Source organism: Symphalangus syndactylus, chromosome 4 (genome assembly GCF_028878055.3).
Source record: "Symphalangus syndactylus isolate Jambi chromosome 4, NHGRI_mSymSyn1-v2.1_pri, whole genome shotgun sequence".
Taxonomy (NCBI): domain Eukaryota; kingdom Metazoa; phylum Chordata; class Mammalia; order Primates; family Hylobatidae; genus Symphalangus; species Symphalangus syndactylus.
The window spans coordinates 24,431,611-24,450,020 of record NC_072426.2 but is presented as its reverse complement, the minus strand read 5'-3'; the positions used below and the strand labels follow the sequence as shown (position 1 = coordinate 24,450,020).

Below are 18,410 nucleotides of genomic sequence, written 5' to 3'. Positions count from 1 at the left end.
ACTCTTAACCACATGGCTATTTTTCATGTTCCTTCACGCGCATAGTCTAGAAGAATGCATATGACTCAGTTTTATTCTTCAAATATGTGAATATTTGTCAGGTAATAGATGTAAGCTTCCAAGAGTTGTGGGAGATGTGAACTCTTAGGGCCTCATAATCAAAGATGGACAGAAACATGCACAAATAAATATAAGGCAAAACAGAAGGTGGTAATTGGAATACCAACAAAATCAATAAGAGGAGAGGGAGCGCAAGAGAAAGAAAGGAGGTTAGTTTCCACTTATGCGAGGCACTGTACCTAAATAAGAACACTTTTTGTTTTTCTAATATGAAGGCATTTATATTTTCTGTAAAAAATTTTAGAAACTAGAGAATATAATGATATAATTTTAAATTGCCTGTTATTAAATGGCCCAGAGTTAACTGTTGACATTTTGTTGTATTTTCTTCCAGTCTTCTTAAATGCATAAATGTGGAATTTTGAAATGTAGAATGATATTGCATATGCAATATCATGTCTTGCTTTTTTCAGTTCAGAAATGTATATTTAGAATATGTACATTTTTCCATGCAATTCAATATTTTTAAACATATGGTTGTAATGGCCGCATGGCTTAGTATTGAGTGGAACTACTCTGATGTATTTAGCCAAGCCCTGCCTTTTGAACATTTCAAGGTTTTTGAGGGTTTTGTTTCTGTTTTTGTTTTTCTGTGAGACAGAACTTGCTCTGCCACCTAGGCGGGAGTGCAGTGGCACAATCCTAGCTCACTGCAGCCTCGACTTGCTGGGCTCAAGCGATCCTTCAACTTCAGCCTCTGAAGTAGCTGGGACTACAAACATGTGCCACCACACCTGGATAATTTTTTACTTGTTATTATTTTGTGTAGAGATGGGGGGTCTCGCTATGTTGTCTAGGCTGGTCTTGAACTCCTGGTCTCAAACTATCCTTCCACGTTGGCTTCCCAAAGTGCTGGGATTCCAGACATGAGCCACTGCACATGGCCCATTTCAAGTTTTAAACTTCTCATTTTTATAAATAATATTGGCTGAACCTGCTCATTCATAAAGTTTTGTCAACATTTCCAAATTTGTCCTTTGCCTACATTTCTAAAAATAGAATTCCTGGCATAAAATGTATTAACACTTTTCATATTGCGCTACCAAATTGTGTTCTAATAAGACAATAATAACTTAAACTTTCTGATCAAACTTTGTTTTCTTTTTCAATCTTGGTCAGTTTGACAGAGAAAAACAAGGATCTTTATGTTTTAATTTAATTTGCTATCAGTAGAATCCGTAGGCTTGTGCTTCTGAATCTCCAGCAGAGCTTTTTGTTTGTTTGTTTGTTTGTTTTTAAGGCCTTTGTTTGTTTAGTGCTTCTGGAAATAACTTATAAACAGATTTCAGACATGAGAAATCACAGGTTCAAATTATTAATTTACAAATATTAATATTTTGAGAAAATAAAAATATTAAATGCTAACATATTAGAAACATTTGAAAGTGGAAAATGCAAACCAAAAACTTCTACTGATAAAATCTATTAATCTAATGTATCCACTAAAGTCTTTTTCATGGTTTTTATGATACCAGAAAATCCCAGCGGGCTGGCTGAGGCCCTCCTCTTCTGCAAAGTGGAGATAAAAGTGTCTCCTCAGCCTTGCCCATGGGCTAACGCCTCCTCCCTCAGTTTCCTAATGAGTGCATCTCTTAAAAGAGCGCAGGAACCCTCAGACATCTGTCTTCTGGCACTACCACTCACCACAACTCCACAGATCTGGTTTCACAGCAGGGATCTACAGAGATCCTATTATAGCCTATGATGTTGCATATCTGTTCCATTCAGCACAGGCATAACTTGCTTTTAATCCCAACCAAACGAAAAATACTAAGCACAAATACAAAAGTCCAGTAATGATCAATTTTCTGATAATACATTGTTACTCCTGATGAGCTAGTCTCCAAATGACTTAGAAGGGGCAAGGGGGGAATTCCAGTGTTTTCTCGCCTTGAAGGCATATAAGTGGGTACAGGAGAGTCATAATGATTGCAAAAAAATGACTTTCAATATTTATTCAGTGTGATTTAAATATTGCCTTCACTATGATGCAAATGCTAGATGTTCAGAAAGGGCTCCACAGGGATTTTCACAGCAATACACACATATTCTTCTCTTCCTTGGTCCTGAAGGCTCCAAAGTAGCTAATATTGCATCTTTAAATATATTCTTTACATCTTTTTGTGTGACTTCAAGTAACCTCTAGTTTGTGAGCTTATTCGTCCTTGGTAAATTTCTCAATAGTACTCTTTCATTCTACAAGGACACTGTAGGATCCTCTGAGATCAGGACATTAATATAGCAGGTAAAAATCTAACTAATGAAACAGCATTTCTTTTCCAAGAAATGTTTGCCATTGCTTCTGTGTTAGTAATGAGAAAGAGGGGAGAGGGAGAAACAGGAGGATGAAGAGAGGAAGAAGAAAAAGAAAGAAGCTCTATCCAGCCAAATGAGTGAACCAGAGGTAAAAAGACATAATTTATCACAAGTTATGCCTGCTGATTGAACTATGTTTTATTTTGCTGTTTAGTCTAATAAAATGTCCTTGGTATGTGGCAGTCTCTCTAAAGTAGGCTAAGATAATTGTTCGTATTAGGAGCTACAAGCAATTTTAAAAATGACATGCACCACTTCTAGTGATTCAAGGAGAAAAGAATTACCATGAACAATTACACTCTCCACTCATGTCATGACCTCACCTGGTTTTTGAGGTTGACATTAGCGTTTCTTCTTAAAAGGAAGGAAACGATTCTCACATGCCCTCGCCTGCAAGCACAGATCAGGGGCGTGTCTCCATTAAAGCCATCTTGAACGTTGGCATAGCTGCTGTCTTCTTTCACCCACCGCCACACTTGTCCAAAGTCATTCTGATAGGCCGCTTGGCAGATGGGCTGAGTCGGGAAAAACAAAAGCAGGTTTTGAAACACTGGCATAATTAAACCACAAAAAGGAAAAAAAAGTCATAACCCAATACATTAAAATTTAAATGTTTTAAAATTGTAATATATTGCTTTGTAGGTGAGATTTTTTGGTCTCGGTTATGCCTAGCTTTAAGTCTAGATCAAGAATTAGCCCATGAGGAAACTCCTACATTTTCCTAAGTTTTCTTGGCACACACTTACGTCCATCAAATGAATGAATAAATAAATGAAATACTACAAATTCAACTCAGTAAGGAAACTATGTATAGTGCCTACAGGTAGGTGGGCCTATCGGAAAAGCATTCATTTTCTTTACCAAAGATAAAATACCTTTATCTTTATCTGTACCAAAGATAAAATACCTTTATCTTTATCTGTACTAAAGATAAAATACCTTTATCTATATCTGTACTAAAGATAAAATACCTTTACCTTTATCTATACTAAAGATAACATACCTTTATCTTTATTTTTACTAAAGATAAAATAGAAAACAAGCATATGGGGAGGAGTTTAGGGCAGCACTAGTGATGAAATAAGACCTACATAGCACCCTGTATTCAAGGAGCTCAACAGAGCAGAAAAGACAGTTTTTTAGGCAAATAATATGCAAATAACAAATTATATGATTAACTACACTTGATTAGATGCTGTTTATAAAAAGCATTATACAGAGCTTCACAAGGCACCATGGGAGTTTAATAGCAAGACTTCAGGTAGCATTGTCTTGTCCTCTTTCCCTCCTCTGCTCCAGCCTTTCTCGACTCCTGCTCTTCAAAGTTCGGTTGAACCAAACCATGTTTGGTACCTTCCATCTGGGCCTCTGCCCTGAATACTCCCTCTGCGTAAAACACACCACCAGCCCTTCGTCTGAATAACACCTAGCTCACCCTTCGTGTCACAATTTAATTTTCATTTTATCCAAGAAGTCTTTTCTTACTCCCAACATTCAGTATCTCTCCCTAACAGAAACTGACATAACGGTAACTCTTTTCTTAATTATGTACAACCATGTATGTGGGGCTAGCATAAATCAGGAAAGGTTTGAGGCAGTGCTGAGAAGGAAGGCACTGAAGTTCAGGCTGTAAACCCCATTTGATTCACTGCTATTTCCCCAGCATTCAACACAGCACTTGGCACATGGGAGGCAAACACTAAATATTTTTAGACTAATCTTTAGATGATGTTTTTTTAAAAAGCATTTAGAGTAATACCTGGCATATGGATGGTGCTTAGTGTATGAAAGTTATCATTATTGCTAGTCATTCTTTAATAATCAAGTCAAATCCCTACTGTGTGCCAGTCACAGGTACCAGAGAATAAAATGTTATCTTATCCATGTAAAATGTATCTGTCAAGTGGGGAAATAGGACAGAGACACACATACACAGAGTAAATGACAAGAAAAAAATTTTTGGTATGGGTAGGTACATAAGCACCTGTAGAAACCGAGACATATCAAGGGGAAAGCCAAGGGGGTGTATTTGCTAATAGACTGAGGTTCTAACATAGCCAAATATCACAATAAGTGAACTATATTATACTCTTAAACCTAAAGGCCTACTCATGAAAAAAACATCCTAACAGAAAATTAACTCAGCAGCAATTAAAGGCAAACTTCTGTACCTTAAAAATGAAATGAACATGATATATGGGCTTTAAGTTCACTAGAAATGCACAATTATACAAATCACCTATTCCATTATCCTGAAGTCTTCCCTTTACTAAGCTTTCCAACAGTTGGGCACTTCAGTGTCTCAGCGTACTGTGTGGCTGATGTAGAAAGGACTGGGGCAGTTGAAACATTTGTCTCATGTCAGAAAAACAGGATGTAATTGTGGCTCTGTTACTACCTCCCCCGGTGACTGTGGACAATTCACTTCCCTACTCTATCTCAGTGTCCTCAGTCATTAAATTAAGGAGTAAGGCAGAAGTTCCCTTGGGTTTTCATATTCTATTATTTCTGGGACTCTAGTCTCAACCAACAAATCTTCCACATCACTGCTGGAGTCCAGGGTTAGGTCAACACAATAGTGCTTTAATAAAACCTTCAGTGACTTGCCATTGTCCTAGCAGCAATGCCCAGTCATTTGGAGTTCAAAAATAAGTAAAACAAAACTAAATGCAACAAGACAGTGTTAAGTCACCAACTCTTAATTTTTCCAATTAAATGTATTTAAAACAATACTATTATTTCATAAAAGATATTTTGACAAATACAAAGATAAATGAAGGATATTTTAACAAAATATGTAAGAATATAATCCCGGGGGGGAATGCAGTTCTTTATATTGGATAAATTTAGTTAGCTTTATAGAAAAATTCATTTTACTGTCCTTTAAAAAGATTTTACCATAAACTAGTGAAAATTTAATAATGGAGTGATTAGCAGTGAGCACTACTCATCAAGCAGTTGGAAACTGGTGGTCTGCCATGAAGAGCTTGGAAACAAGTGGCATTAGAGCTCTTTTTCTCTTTTCTCAAATATTTAAATAACAACATTTAAAAAACTAGAATATTTTATGTATTAATCTGGCTTTCCAGCTTCTCTTTAAAAATGGAAAGTTTTGGCCGGGAGCGATGGCTTACGCCTATAATCCTAGCACTTTGGGAGGCTGAGGTGGGTGGATCACCTGAGGTCAGGAGTTCGAGATCAGCCTGGCCAATATGGAGAAACCCCATCCCTATTAAAAATACAAAAATAAAAAAATTAGCAGGCGTGGTGGCTGGTGCCTATAAGCCCAGCTACTCTGGAGGCTGAGATAGGAGAATCGCTTGATTCAGCAGTGAGCCGAGATCGCGCCACTTCATTCCAGCCTGGGCGACAGAGTGAAACTCTGCCTCAGAAAAAGAAAAAAGAAAAAGAAAGAAAGAAAAAAGAAAGTTTTGCTAACACTGGGCCCATATTCCTGTAGGATACCAAATAACTGGTGCTTAGTGGCAGTGACTCCAATTCTCCACAGCCCCACCACTCGCCATCACATTACACTGGTTCACTTCACTCATCTATGTTACCTGCCTGGTAACATAGACCTCCAGGAGCTCTCTGCTTAGGCTCCTCAAAGTCTACTAAGAGCTAACTAAAAAGAAGAAGAGGAAAAGATGGGGAGTTGTTCTGCAAGAGTCACTCGGTGCTTTTGAGGGCTTTCTCAACCCCATTTGAGCAATATTACGTAAAATACTAACCCTATCTTTAGTCTTTCTTAGGCTTCCTAGATCCAAGACACAGAGTTACCAGGAAGCTAAGTGTCTTCCTTCTCGGTTGAGATGCACAAGTACAGTCATGCTTCACTTCACAACAGGGATACGTTCTGAGAAATGTGTTGTTAGGTGATTTTGTCATTGTGGGAACATCACAGAGTGTACTTACACAAACCTAGATGGTAGAGCCTATTACTAATATGGCATAGCCTGTGGCTTCTAGGCTAAAACCCTATACAGCATGTTACTGTACAGAATACTATAGGCAGTTGTAACACAATTGTAAGTATTTGTGCATCTAAACAGAGGTGAACATATAAAAATATACAGTAAAAATATAGCGTAAAAGATAAAATGGTACACCTGTATAGGGCAGCTCCATTATAATCTTATAGGACACCGCCGTATATACTGTTCATTGCTGATCGTGACATCATGTGGTGCATGACTATAATTCAGAGTCGCGCTAGCAGCTGAAGACTCCATGCTGTTATGAACCTGCAGTTTCCACTAGGGGGCAGCGCAGCGTAAGAAAAGTACTGACAGCGGGCGGAAGGGAAGTCCAATAGAAAGTGCTGGTTGACAAGACAGGTATGAAAAAGAGAAGAGGCTGTCCATTTGGGTTGCTGGAAGAGCTATCATAAACCCTTTTTAACCCCTTAAGCTCTGGAATTTGGGGGCACCCTGGGTGTAGAAGAAACACACTTGGGAAATTATTATAATAACTCTATCCCCTAATAGTCTCAGAACCCTTCTGTCCATCCTCACTGCTAAAGTACTGCTTCAGATCTTCGTCATTCTCACCAAAGACTATTGCACACAATTCTTTCAATCTCACGTATTCCATATGCCGTTTTTCCAACTTCATCTCCTACCACTGTCTTATCCACACCCTTGATCTAAATAAAGGTAGGTGTGTTATTAACAGCCATCTCCCCAGCTAGACTGTAAGGCATATAAGGGCACTGTGGCTACATGAGGCTACATTTTGTCTGTACTGATTCATCATTTTACCCCCAGTATCCAACAGTGCCTGGCACGTGGTAGGCATTCAGTATGTACTTAGTGAGTAGATAAAAGAAGGAAGAAATTGTAAGATGAGCTAACAGTTATTGAGCAGCTCAGTTATTCTACTTTAATCCTCACAACAACCCTCTCAAGTAGTATTAATATACCTGTTTTGCACAGATGAAACTAACGGAAATTGTCTTCCTTGCCCAAGGTGACATAGTTCACAACTGGCATGGCCAAGAGTCAAATCAAGGGGAATGACTGCAGAATGTATATGTTCTATTTCCAATCACTTTAGTCTTAAAAATCAGCCTTCAAAATGTCTTCTGGCTACAAGACTTTGCATTTGATATTTGTGTCCAAAATTAACCTACAGTCTATACTCGGGATATTGATCTGTCCACTTGTGGCACTGGCTTGCTGGTGCTTGGTTATGCATCCAGACTCCTTCTCTAACCTGAACTAGAATCAGCAATATCCACAAAGAGATAAGAAGTGTCATGAGAGTCTGCAGGAGAAACCGAAAAATATAAGACTCAAAGGCAAAGAAGTGAAAGTTTCAAGAAGGAAGACAGACAGATCACTGGATGTGATCATTAGCAGCCATGCAGAGGCCAATTTTCACATAGTGATGGGGCTGAAGGAAGAATACAGAGGTCTGAGCACATTGTCTATGAAGAATTAGAGGATGCAATTAGAGAGGAATTGTGGTCAGTTTGGCAGTGAAAAAGCTGTTAGTGAAAGCTAGAGACTTCAAAGAGGGGGGTAGCAGTGTCCAGCCAATGTTCCACAGGTTTGTAGGCAAAGTGGTGTCATCAAGTGGTTACAAATCCAGGCTCTGGAAGCAAACTCTCTGGGTTCCAATCTCAACTCTGTGACTTAACAGCTGTGTTATTTGGACAACTTACCTAAACTCTTCATGCTAAGTTTCCTTCTGCTTTTGATAATCATGCCTTCTTTATTAAGTTTCAGAAAGAATTAAATGTTAACTGTATAGATGAAGCACTTAGCTCAGATCTGAGTCACAGTAAACCCTCAATTAATGTTAGCTACTCTTATAATTATTAAAGCATAAGAGCCAATGAAGATGGACAGGAGTGGTTATGAGAGGGTAGATAATTGATCAAAGAGAGTGAAGAGATGATAGGATACAGAGCATTAAGATGGAAGCATTAGCCTCCTACATAGAAGGAAAATTCTGGCTCTAAGGCCAAATCAAGGGAGAAAAGAGAGCTACATGGATGGAAATAACTTTAGACTGACTGAAATTTTTGCCAGAAAGTCAGAGGTTTGATCTTCATTCATTATACTACTATATATTTGTCATAAATAAATAGATATAGCTAGATAACTAATATGGTTTGGCTGTGTCTCCACCCAAATCTCATCTTGAATTGTAGCTCCCATAATTCCCACATGTTATGGGAGGGACCTGGTGGGAAGTGATTGAATCATAGGAGTGGATCTTTCCTGTGCTGTTCTCATGATAGTGAATAAGTCTCACTAGATCTGATAGTTTTATACAGGGGAGTTCCCCTACACAAGCTCTCTCTTGCTGGCTGCCATGATTGACTTTGCTCCTCATTTGCCTTTTGCCAGATTGTGAGGCTTTTTCAGCCATGAGGAATTGTGAGTCAATTAAACTTCTTCCTTTATAAATTATCCAGTCTTGGGTATATCTTTATTAGCATGAGAACAGAATAATCCAATAACTAAATAAATAGCATTGACATTTAAATAGATGAATGGATTAATGACAGGAGATGTGATTGAGACAAGGGTAGATGAGGCTTTTGAGCACGATGGGGAAGATTTTGGACCATCATAATTAAAACTGTCTACATGAAATAAAAATATAAAATGGCTTTGAAAACCAGGTTGTAGAAACACAGTAAGAATATAGAGTTGACTGAGCCTGCCGTGTAAGTTTGTAATTTTCTTCAGCAAAACTAGATGAGGGAAGAGTACAGAAAGTGAAGAGGCCAAGAGCAAGGATTAGGAAACATGTCGGTCAGGAAAGAGAAATGAGAGGAGAATGGTTTACCATTAAATTCAGTCTGAATGGGCATCATATGTAAGCCAGATAAAGACAAATGAACTTGCAAAAAGAGAGAGACAAGCAAATAGAAACACAGAGAAGGATCAGAGCACAGTTCATACATGTGGTCTATTAGAAAAGTAACCGGTTTAGAAGTTATCATGAGAGATGTTACAGATAAACTCTGTCTAGGGATGAGAAATCAAGGGTGGCTTTGTTGGGTATCTGATTTGGAGTAGAAACACAGGTCAAGAAGGGAGAATGAGGCTTGTGGATGTTGAGGTCACTGAGGATGACCCCAGAGGACAGAAAGAAAGGGGAACTTGTGTTCCAGGGAGGTGGAAGTGGGTCCTGGAATACAGTGGACAGAAGTGAGAATATAGAGAAAGGGCCATAAGCAAAGATTTCAAGTAAGAAATTGAACCATGGTCAAAAAACAATGGTGACCAAGAAGTAGACTGAATCAGCAGCCACCATAAGAGAAGGTGTCAAAATGCCCAGGAAAAGCCAGATTTCAGTGAAGGCACAGAAGAAAACAGACAAGTAGGTGAGGAGGAGATTGAAGACAAGGAGTATTTACCAGCAGGGTGCATGAGTTCCCATGGGCTAACCTGTGAACAGCACTCCCTAGAGCTGTGCTCTGGACAATCTGAAAAGCTAAGACACAGGATTAATAGGGCCCGCTGACTAACTTTTCTCTTCAGCCTCATCTATCAATCTCCCTTTTGCTCACAACTTCGTGGTGATTTCTGGGGCATTCCAGGTTCATTTCTGTCTTCTGGCCTTTATACTTGCATGTAACCTATATGGCAGGCTCACTGCTAGGCCAGATCAAGTATCAGCCCATGAATCACCTCCTCAGAGAGGCCTTCCCTGACCACTCAGCCTCCCAGCCCAGGAACTTTCTCTCTCTCACATAATCTTGTTTTATCTTTTTAAATTGCACTAATTGGTATTGAAATTGGGTGTAATGTGCCCAAGTTCCTAGAGAGTGAGGTATCTATGACTTTTACCTGGTTTTTAAAGTGCCCCTCAGTGGGCCAACTGTGTATAAACCACTGCTGTTCTGCAAGCTCTCCCATCTCTGGTCAGGTCACTTTCCTCACTTCTATGTTTGGGCTACTGGCTTGCCATCCTTATCTTTTAAATTGTGCTATCTAGACGGCCGAATAGGAACAGCTCCGGTCTACAGCTCCCAGTGTGAGCGACGCAGAAGATGGGTGATTTCTGCATTTCCATCTGAGGTACTGGGTTCATCTCACTAGGGAGTGCCAAACAGTGGGTGCAGGACAGTCGGCGGAGCGCACCCTGCACCAGCCGAAGCAGGGTGAGGCATTGCCTCACTCAGTGAGCGCAAGGGGTCAGGGAGTTCCCTTTCCTAGTCAAAGAAAGGGGTGGCAGATGGCACCTGGAAAATCGGGTCACTCCCACCCTAATACTGCGCTTTTCCAGTGGGCTTGGAAAATGGCACACCAGGAGATTGTGTCCCGCACCTGGCTTGGAGGGTCCTACGCCCACGGAGTCTCACTGATTGCTAGCACAGCAGTCGGAAATCAAACTGCAAGGCAGCAGTGAGGCTGGGGGAGGGGCGCCTGCCATTGCCCAGGCTTGCTTAGGTAAACAAAGCAGCCAGGAAGCTCGAACTGGGTGGAGCCCACCACAGCTCAAGGAGGCCTGCCTGCCTCTGTAGGCTCCACCTCTGGGGGCAGGGCACAGACAAACAAAGTCAGCAGTAACCTCTGCAGACTTAAATGCCCCTGTCTGACAGCTTTGAAGAGAGTAGCGGTTCTCCCAGCATGCAGCTGGAGATCTGAGAACGGGCAGATTGCCTCCTAAAGTGGGTCCTTGACCCCCGGCAACCTAACTGGGAGGCACCCCCAAGTAGGGACAGACTGACACCTCACTCGGCCAGGTACTCCTCTGAGACAAAACTTCCAGAGGAACGATCAGACAGCTGAATTTGCGGTTCACGAAAATCCGCTGTTCTGCAGCCACCGCTGCTGACACCCAGCCAAACAGGGTCTGGAGTGGACCTCTAGCAAACTCCAACAGACCTGCAGCTGAGGGTCCTGTCTGTTAGAAGGAAAACTAACAAACAGAAAGGACACCCACACCAAAAACCCATCTGTACATCACCACCATCAAAGACCAAAAGTAGAAAAAACTACAAAGATGGGGAGAAAACAGAGCAGAAAAACTGGAAACTCTAAAAAGTAGAGCGCCTCTCCTCCTCCAAAGGAACGCAGTTCCTCACCAGCAACAGAACAAAGCTGGACGGAGAATGACTTTGACAAGTTGAGAGAAGAAGGCTTCAGACGATCAAACTACTCCGAGCTACAGGAGGAAATTCAAACCAATGGCAAAAAAGTTAAAAACTTTGAAAAAAAATTAGACAAATGTATAACTAAAATAACCAATGCAGAGAAGGGCTTAAAGGAGCTGATGGAGCTGAAAGCCAAGTTTCAAAAACTACGTGAAGATTGCAGACGCCTCAGTAGCAGATGCGATCAACTGGAAGAAAGGGTATCAGTGATGGAAGATGAAACGAAAGAAATGAAGCGAGAAGGGAAGTTTAGACGAAAAAGAATAAAAAGAAATGAACAAAGCCTCCAAGAAATACGGGACTATGTGAAAAGACCAAACCTACGTCTGATTGGTGTACCTGAAAGTGACGGGGAGAATGGAACCAAGTTGGAAAACACTCTGCAAGATATTATCCAGGAGAACTTCCCCAATCTAGCAAGGCAGGCCAACATTCAGATTCAGGAAATACAGAGAACGCCACAAAGATATTCCTCAAGAAGAGCAACTTCAAGACACATAATTGTCAGATTCACCAAAGTTGAAATGAAGGAAAAAATGTTAAGGGCGGCTAGAGAGAAAGGTCGGGTTACCCATAAAGGGAAGCCCATCAGACTAACAGCTGATCTCTCGTCAGAAACTCTACAAACCAGAAGAGAGTGGGGGCCCATATTCAACATTCTTAAAGAAAAGAATTTTCAACCCAGAAATTCATATCCAGCCAAACTAAGCTTCATAAGTGAAGGAGAAATAAAATCCTTTACAGACAAGCAAATGCTGAGTGATTTTGTCACCACCAGGCCTGCCCTACAAGAGCTCCTGAAGGAAGCACTAAACATGGAAAGGAACAACCAATACTAGCCACTGCAAAAACATGCCACATTGTAAAGACCATTGAGGCTAGGAAGAAACTGCATCAACTAACGAGCAAAATAACCAGCTAACATCATAATGACAGGATCAAATTCACACATAACAATATTAACTTTAAATGTAAATGGGCTAAATGCTCCAATTAAAAGACACAGACTGGCAAACTGGATAAGGAGTCAAGACCCATCAGTGTGCTGTATTCAGGAAACCCATCTCACGTGCAGAAACACACATAACTCAAAATAAAGGGATGGAGGAAGATCTACTAAGCAAATGGAAAACAAAAAAAGGCAGGAGTTACAATCCTAGTCTCTGATAAAATAGACTTTAAACCAACAAAGATCAAAAGAGACAAAGAAGGCCATTACATAATGGTAAAGGGATCAATTCAACAAGAAGGGCTAACTATCCTAAATATATATGCACCCAATACAGGAGTACCCAGATTCATAAAGCAAGTCCTGAGTGACCTACAAAGAGACTTAGACTCCTACGCAATAATAATGGGAGATTTTAACACCCCACTGTCAACATTAGACAGATCAACGAGACAGAAAGTTAACAAGAATATCCAGGAATTGAACTCAGCTCTGCACCAAGCGGACCTAATAGACATCTACAGAACTCTCCACCCCAAATCAACAGAATATACATTTTTTTCAGCACCACACCACACCTATTCCAAAATTGACCACATAGTTGGAAGTAAAGCTCTCCTCAGCAAATGTAAAAGAACAGAAATTTTAACAAACTGTCTCTCAGACCACAGTGCAATCAAACTAGAACTCAGGATTAAGAAACTCACTCAAAACCACTCAACTACATGGAAACTGAAGAACCTGCTCCTGAATGACTACTGGGTACATAACGAAATGAAGGCAGAAATAAAGATGTTCTTTGAAACCAACGAGAACAAAGACACAACATACCAGAATCTCTGGGACACATTCAAAGCAGTGTGTAGAGGGAAATTTATAGCACTAAATGCCCACAAGAGAAAGCAGGAAAGATCCAAAATTGACACCCTAACATCACAATTAAAAGAACTAGAAAAGCAAGAGCAAACACATTCAAAAGCTAGCAGAAGGCTAGAAATAACTAAAATCAGAGCAGAACTGAAGGAAATAGAGACACAAAAAACTCTTCCAAAAATTAATGAATCCAGGAGCTGGTTTTTTGAAAAGATCAACAAAACTGATAGACTGCTAGCAAGACTAATAAAGAAGAAAAGAGAGAAGAATCAAATAGATGCAATAAAAAATGATAAAGGGGATATCACCACCAATCCCACAGAAATACAATCTACCATCAGAGAATACTACAAACACCTCTACACAAATAAACTAGAAAATCTAGAAGAAATGGATAAATTCCTCAACAAATACACCCTCCCAAGACTAAACCAGGAAGCAGTTGAATCTCTGAATAGACCAATAACAGGTTCTGAAATTGTGGCAATAATCAATAGCTTACCAACCAAAAAGAGTCCAGGACCTGATGGATTCACAGCCGAATTCTACCAGAGGTACAGGGAGGAACTGGTACCATTCCTTCTGAAACTATTCCAATCAATAGAAAAAGAGGGAATCCTCCCTAACACATTTTATGAGGCCAGCATCATCCTGATACCAAAGCCTGGCAGAGACACAACCAAAAAAGAGAATTTCAGACCAATATCCTTGATGAACATTGATGCAAAAATACCCAATAAAATACTAAACCGAATCCAGCAGCACATCAAAAAGCTTATCCACCATGATCAAGTGGGCTTCATCACTGGGATGCAAGGCTGGTTCAACATACGCAAATCAATAAATGTAATCCAGCATATAAACAGAACCAAAGACAGAAACCACATGATTATCTCAATAGATGCAGAAAAGCCCTTTGACAAAATTCAACAACGCTTCATGCTAAAAACTCTCAATAAACTAGGTATTGATGGGACGTATCTCAAAATAATAAGAGCTATCTATGACAAACCCACAGCCAATATCATACTGAATGGGCCAAAACTGGAAGCATTCCCTTTGAAAACTGGCAGAAGTCAGGGATGCCCTCTCTCACCACTCCTATTCAACATAGTGCTGGAAGTTCTGGCCCGGGCAATCAGGCAGGAGAAGGAAATAAAGGGTATTCAATTAGGAAAAGAGGAAGTCAAATTGTCCCTGTTTGCAGATGACATGATTGTATATCTAGAAAACCCCATCGTCTCAGCCCAAAATCTCCTTAAGCTGATGAGCAACTTCAGCAAAGTCTCAGGGTACAAAATCAGTGTACAAAAATCACAAGCATTCTTGTACACCAATCACAGACAAACAGAGAGCCAAATCATGAGTAAACTCCCATTCACAATTGCTTCAAAGAGAATAAAATACCTAGGAATCCAACTTACAAGGGACATGAAGGACCTCTTCAAGGAGAACTACAAACCACTGCTCAATGAAATAAAAGAGGATACAAACAAATGGAAGAACATTCCATGCTCATGGGTTGGAAGAATCAATATTGTGAAAATGGCCATACTGCCCAAGGTAATTTATAGGTTCAATGCCATCCCCATCAAGCTACCAATGACTTTCTTCACAGAATTGGAAAAAACTACTTTAAAGTTCATATGGAACCAAAAAAGAGCCCTCATCGCCAAGTCAATCCTAAGCCAAAAGAACAAAGCTGGAGGCATCATGCTACCTGACTTCAAACTATACTACAAGGCTACAGTAACCAAAACAGCATGGTACTGGTACCAAAACAGAGACACAGATCAATGGAACAGAACAGAGCCCTCAGAAATAATGTTACGTATCTATAACTATCTGATCTTTGACAAACCTGACAAAAACAAGCAATGGGAAAAGGATCCCTATTTAATAAATGGTGCTGGGAAAACTGGCTAGCCATATGGAGAAAGCTGAAAATGGATCCCTTCCTTACACCTTATACTAAAATTAATTCAAGATGGATTAAAGACTTACATGTTAGACCTAAAACCATAAAAACCCTAGAAGAAAACCTAGGCAATACCATTCAGGACATAGGCATGGGCAAGGACTTCATGTCTAAAACACCAAAAGCAATGGCAACAAAAGCCAAAATTGACAAATAGGATCTAATTAAACTAAAGAGCTTCTGCACAGCAAAAGAAACTACCATCAGAGTGAACAGGCAACCTACAGAATGGGAGAAAATTTTCACAACCTACTCATCTGACAAAGGGCTAATATCCAGAATCTGCAATGAACTCAAACAAATTTACAAGAAAAAAACAAATAACCCCATCAAAAAGTAGGCAAAGGACATGAACAGACACTTCTCAAAAGAAGACATTTACGCAGCCAAAAAACACATGAAAAAATGCTCATCATCACTGGCCATCAGAGAAATGCAAATCAAAACCACAATGAGATACCATCTCACACCAGTTAGAATGGCGATCATTAAAAAGTCAGGAAACAACAGGTGCTGGAGAGGATGTGGAGAAATAGGAACACTTTTACACTGTTGGTGGGACTGTAAAGTAGTTCAAACATTATGGAAGTCAGTGTGGTGATTCCTCAGGGATCTAGAACTAGAAATACCATTTGACCCAGCCATCCCATTACTGGGTATATACCCAAAGGACTATAAATCATGCTGCTATAAAGACACATGCACACGTCTGTTTATTGCGGCACTATTCACAATAGCAAAGACTTGGAACCAACCCAAATGTCCAACAATGATAGACTGTATTAAGAAAATGTGGCACATATACACCATGGAATACTATGCAGCCATAAAAAATGATGAGTTCATGTCCTTTGTAGGGACATGGATGAAGCTGGAAACCATCATTCTCAGTAAACTATCACAAGGACAAAAAACCAAACACCGCATGTCCTCACTCATAGGTGGGAATTGAACAATGAGAACACATGGACACAGGAAGGGGAACATCACACTCCGGGGACTGTTGTGGGACAGGGGGAGGGGGTAGGGACAGCATTAGGAGATATACCTAATGCTAAATGACGAGTTAATGGGTGCAGCACACCAACATGGCACATGGATACATATGTAACAAACCTGCACATTGTGCACATGTACCCTAAAACTTAAAGTATAATAATTAAAAATAAATAAATAAAGATAATTAGGAACCCCCCCCCCCGCCCAAAAAAAATAAAAAGTAAATTCTGCTATCTATTCTTCAAGGCCCATCTCATGGTTCATCTCCAAGAAATCTCTTTCATCTTTCCTACCTGCAGCAGGAAATATACAGAACCTCAAGCAGCTCATTGGCCTTAAATGAGCTAGTGGGTTAAATGTAGTCTCCTTAACTAGACTGCAACCCTCCTGAAGTTAGACTTCCATAAGGTCAGGCACACAGAATATGGATAAAAGTCATTTGTTGGTTGACACATGAATTCATCCAATCTCGCTGGGAAGTGAGGCTAGGAAAGGGGTTGATGTTTAGAAGGTAATCGATCATGTAAGGACCAGGACAATATTTCGCCTCAGTGGTTCTCAACCTTGGCTAAATATTGCAATCATGTTTGCACCAACTTAATATTTAAAACATGACCCAGGCCCCACTATTGACCAATTAAATAAGAATCTGTAAGAATAGGATTGGGGCATTAGTGCTCTTTAAATTTCCCTGGTGATTCTGATGCACAGTGAGTGTTGAGAATCTCTGCAAAGGTAAAAGAAACAAGCCTCCCCTAATGGAAGTAAAAATTTAATGTAACATTGCAGCTTTTAAACTCATATTAGCTAAGGAGCATTCAAAACTCTGGAATAATGGAATATTAGGAAAAATTTTTTGTGTCCTTTTGCCTTCCCACATGTCTGTCTTTAAAAGTAGCCAAGAGGCCGGGCGCGGTGGCTCACGCTTGTAATCCCAGCACTTTGGGAGGCCGAGGCAGGCGGATTACGAGGTCAGGAGATCGAGACCACAGTGAAACCCCGTCTCTACTAAAAATACAAAAAATTGGCCGGGCGTGGTGGCAGGCGCCTGTAGTCCCAGCTACTCGGAGAGGCTGAGGCAGGAGAATGGCGTGAACCCGGGAGGCGGAGCTTGCAGTGAGCCGAGATTGCGCCATTGCACTCCAGCCTGGGCCATACAGCGAGACTCCGTCTCAAAAAAAAAAAAAAGAAAAAAAAAAAAAAAAAGTAGCCAAGAATTTGGAGGTAAGGTTTCACTCTGTTCACTTCCACCTTACTTGCCCAGGCACTAAAATTTAAGAAGCATCCATGGGTAGAATATGACGCATCTGGTATGTTGATGATTAACTAAAATAATCAGCATGTTGATGATTAACTGTACGTATTACTTAATAATGTTTTGCACTGCTCTAAGTATAATAGATATCACAGCTGAAAAAATATTTATTATTATTTTAATAGTGTAGAAACATCTGAACAACTTGTACAACTATGGATGTCTTTAAAAGCAAAGCTTCCCCCAAATTACCCCCACTTTTTAGTGTTATTTTCCCTAAAGTATAATGGAGCTTCTGTAATTACCAATCTAAGGAAAGACCATGTAGAACTTTGCCTGTGGCTCAGAGGAATTGGTTCACTGTTTATTAGCCATCTCCATGCTACAAGCTCCCCTCACTTAAAATGTTCCATGAAAATTTCTGAGAAGGATTTGTAGGTTTCGGAGCAAAATGATTCCGGTAAAGAGCCTTGTGATTCATGAAATGTCTTCTCAGAAAAGGAAGGAAGATATTTTTCCTTCTCTTCAAGTTAAGAAACCTTGGAGAATAAACACCTATTTGGTTTAATTTGATTTCCACAATTAATCCCAAGCCTTTGTTTCTGATGACTCATTCTTCACATACTGTATTTTATAAATTCCTTAGTAAATTTCTTCTTTCAGACAAATAAAAAAGTCGCAATAATTTTTTAAAGGTTGTTCTAGGCCCACCGAGTCTCTGTGTAATGTGGAGGAAGGTCCCAGCACTGGCTGGAACATGTAGAGAAGTCATAGTTCCTCATGAACGATAGCAGAAGGGGAA

At 40.0% G+C, this 18,410-nt stretch overlaps 1 protein-coding gene across 1 annotated transcript in view; it reads right to left on the bottom strand.

Annotated features, from left to right (window-relative positions):
• Positions 1-18,410, bottom strand: part of ANKRD22 (ankyrin repeat domain 22) — a 38,041-nt gene that overhangs the window by 8,875 nt on the left and 10,756 nt on the right. The window contains exon 2 of the mRNA XM_055274301.1: positions 2,760-2,951. Coding sequence (XP_055130276.1) covers positions 2,760-2,951 — 192 coding nt within the window. The remainder of the gene's footprint in view (positions 1-2,759; positions 2,952-18,410) is intronic.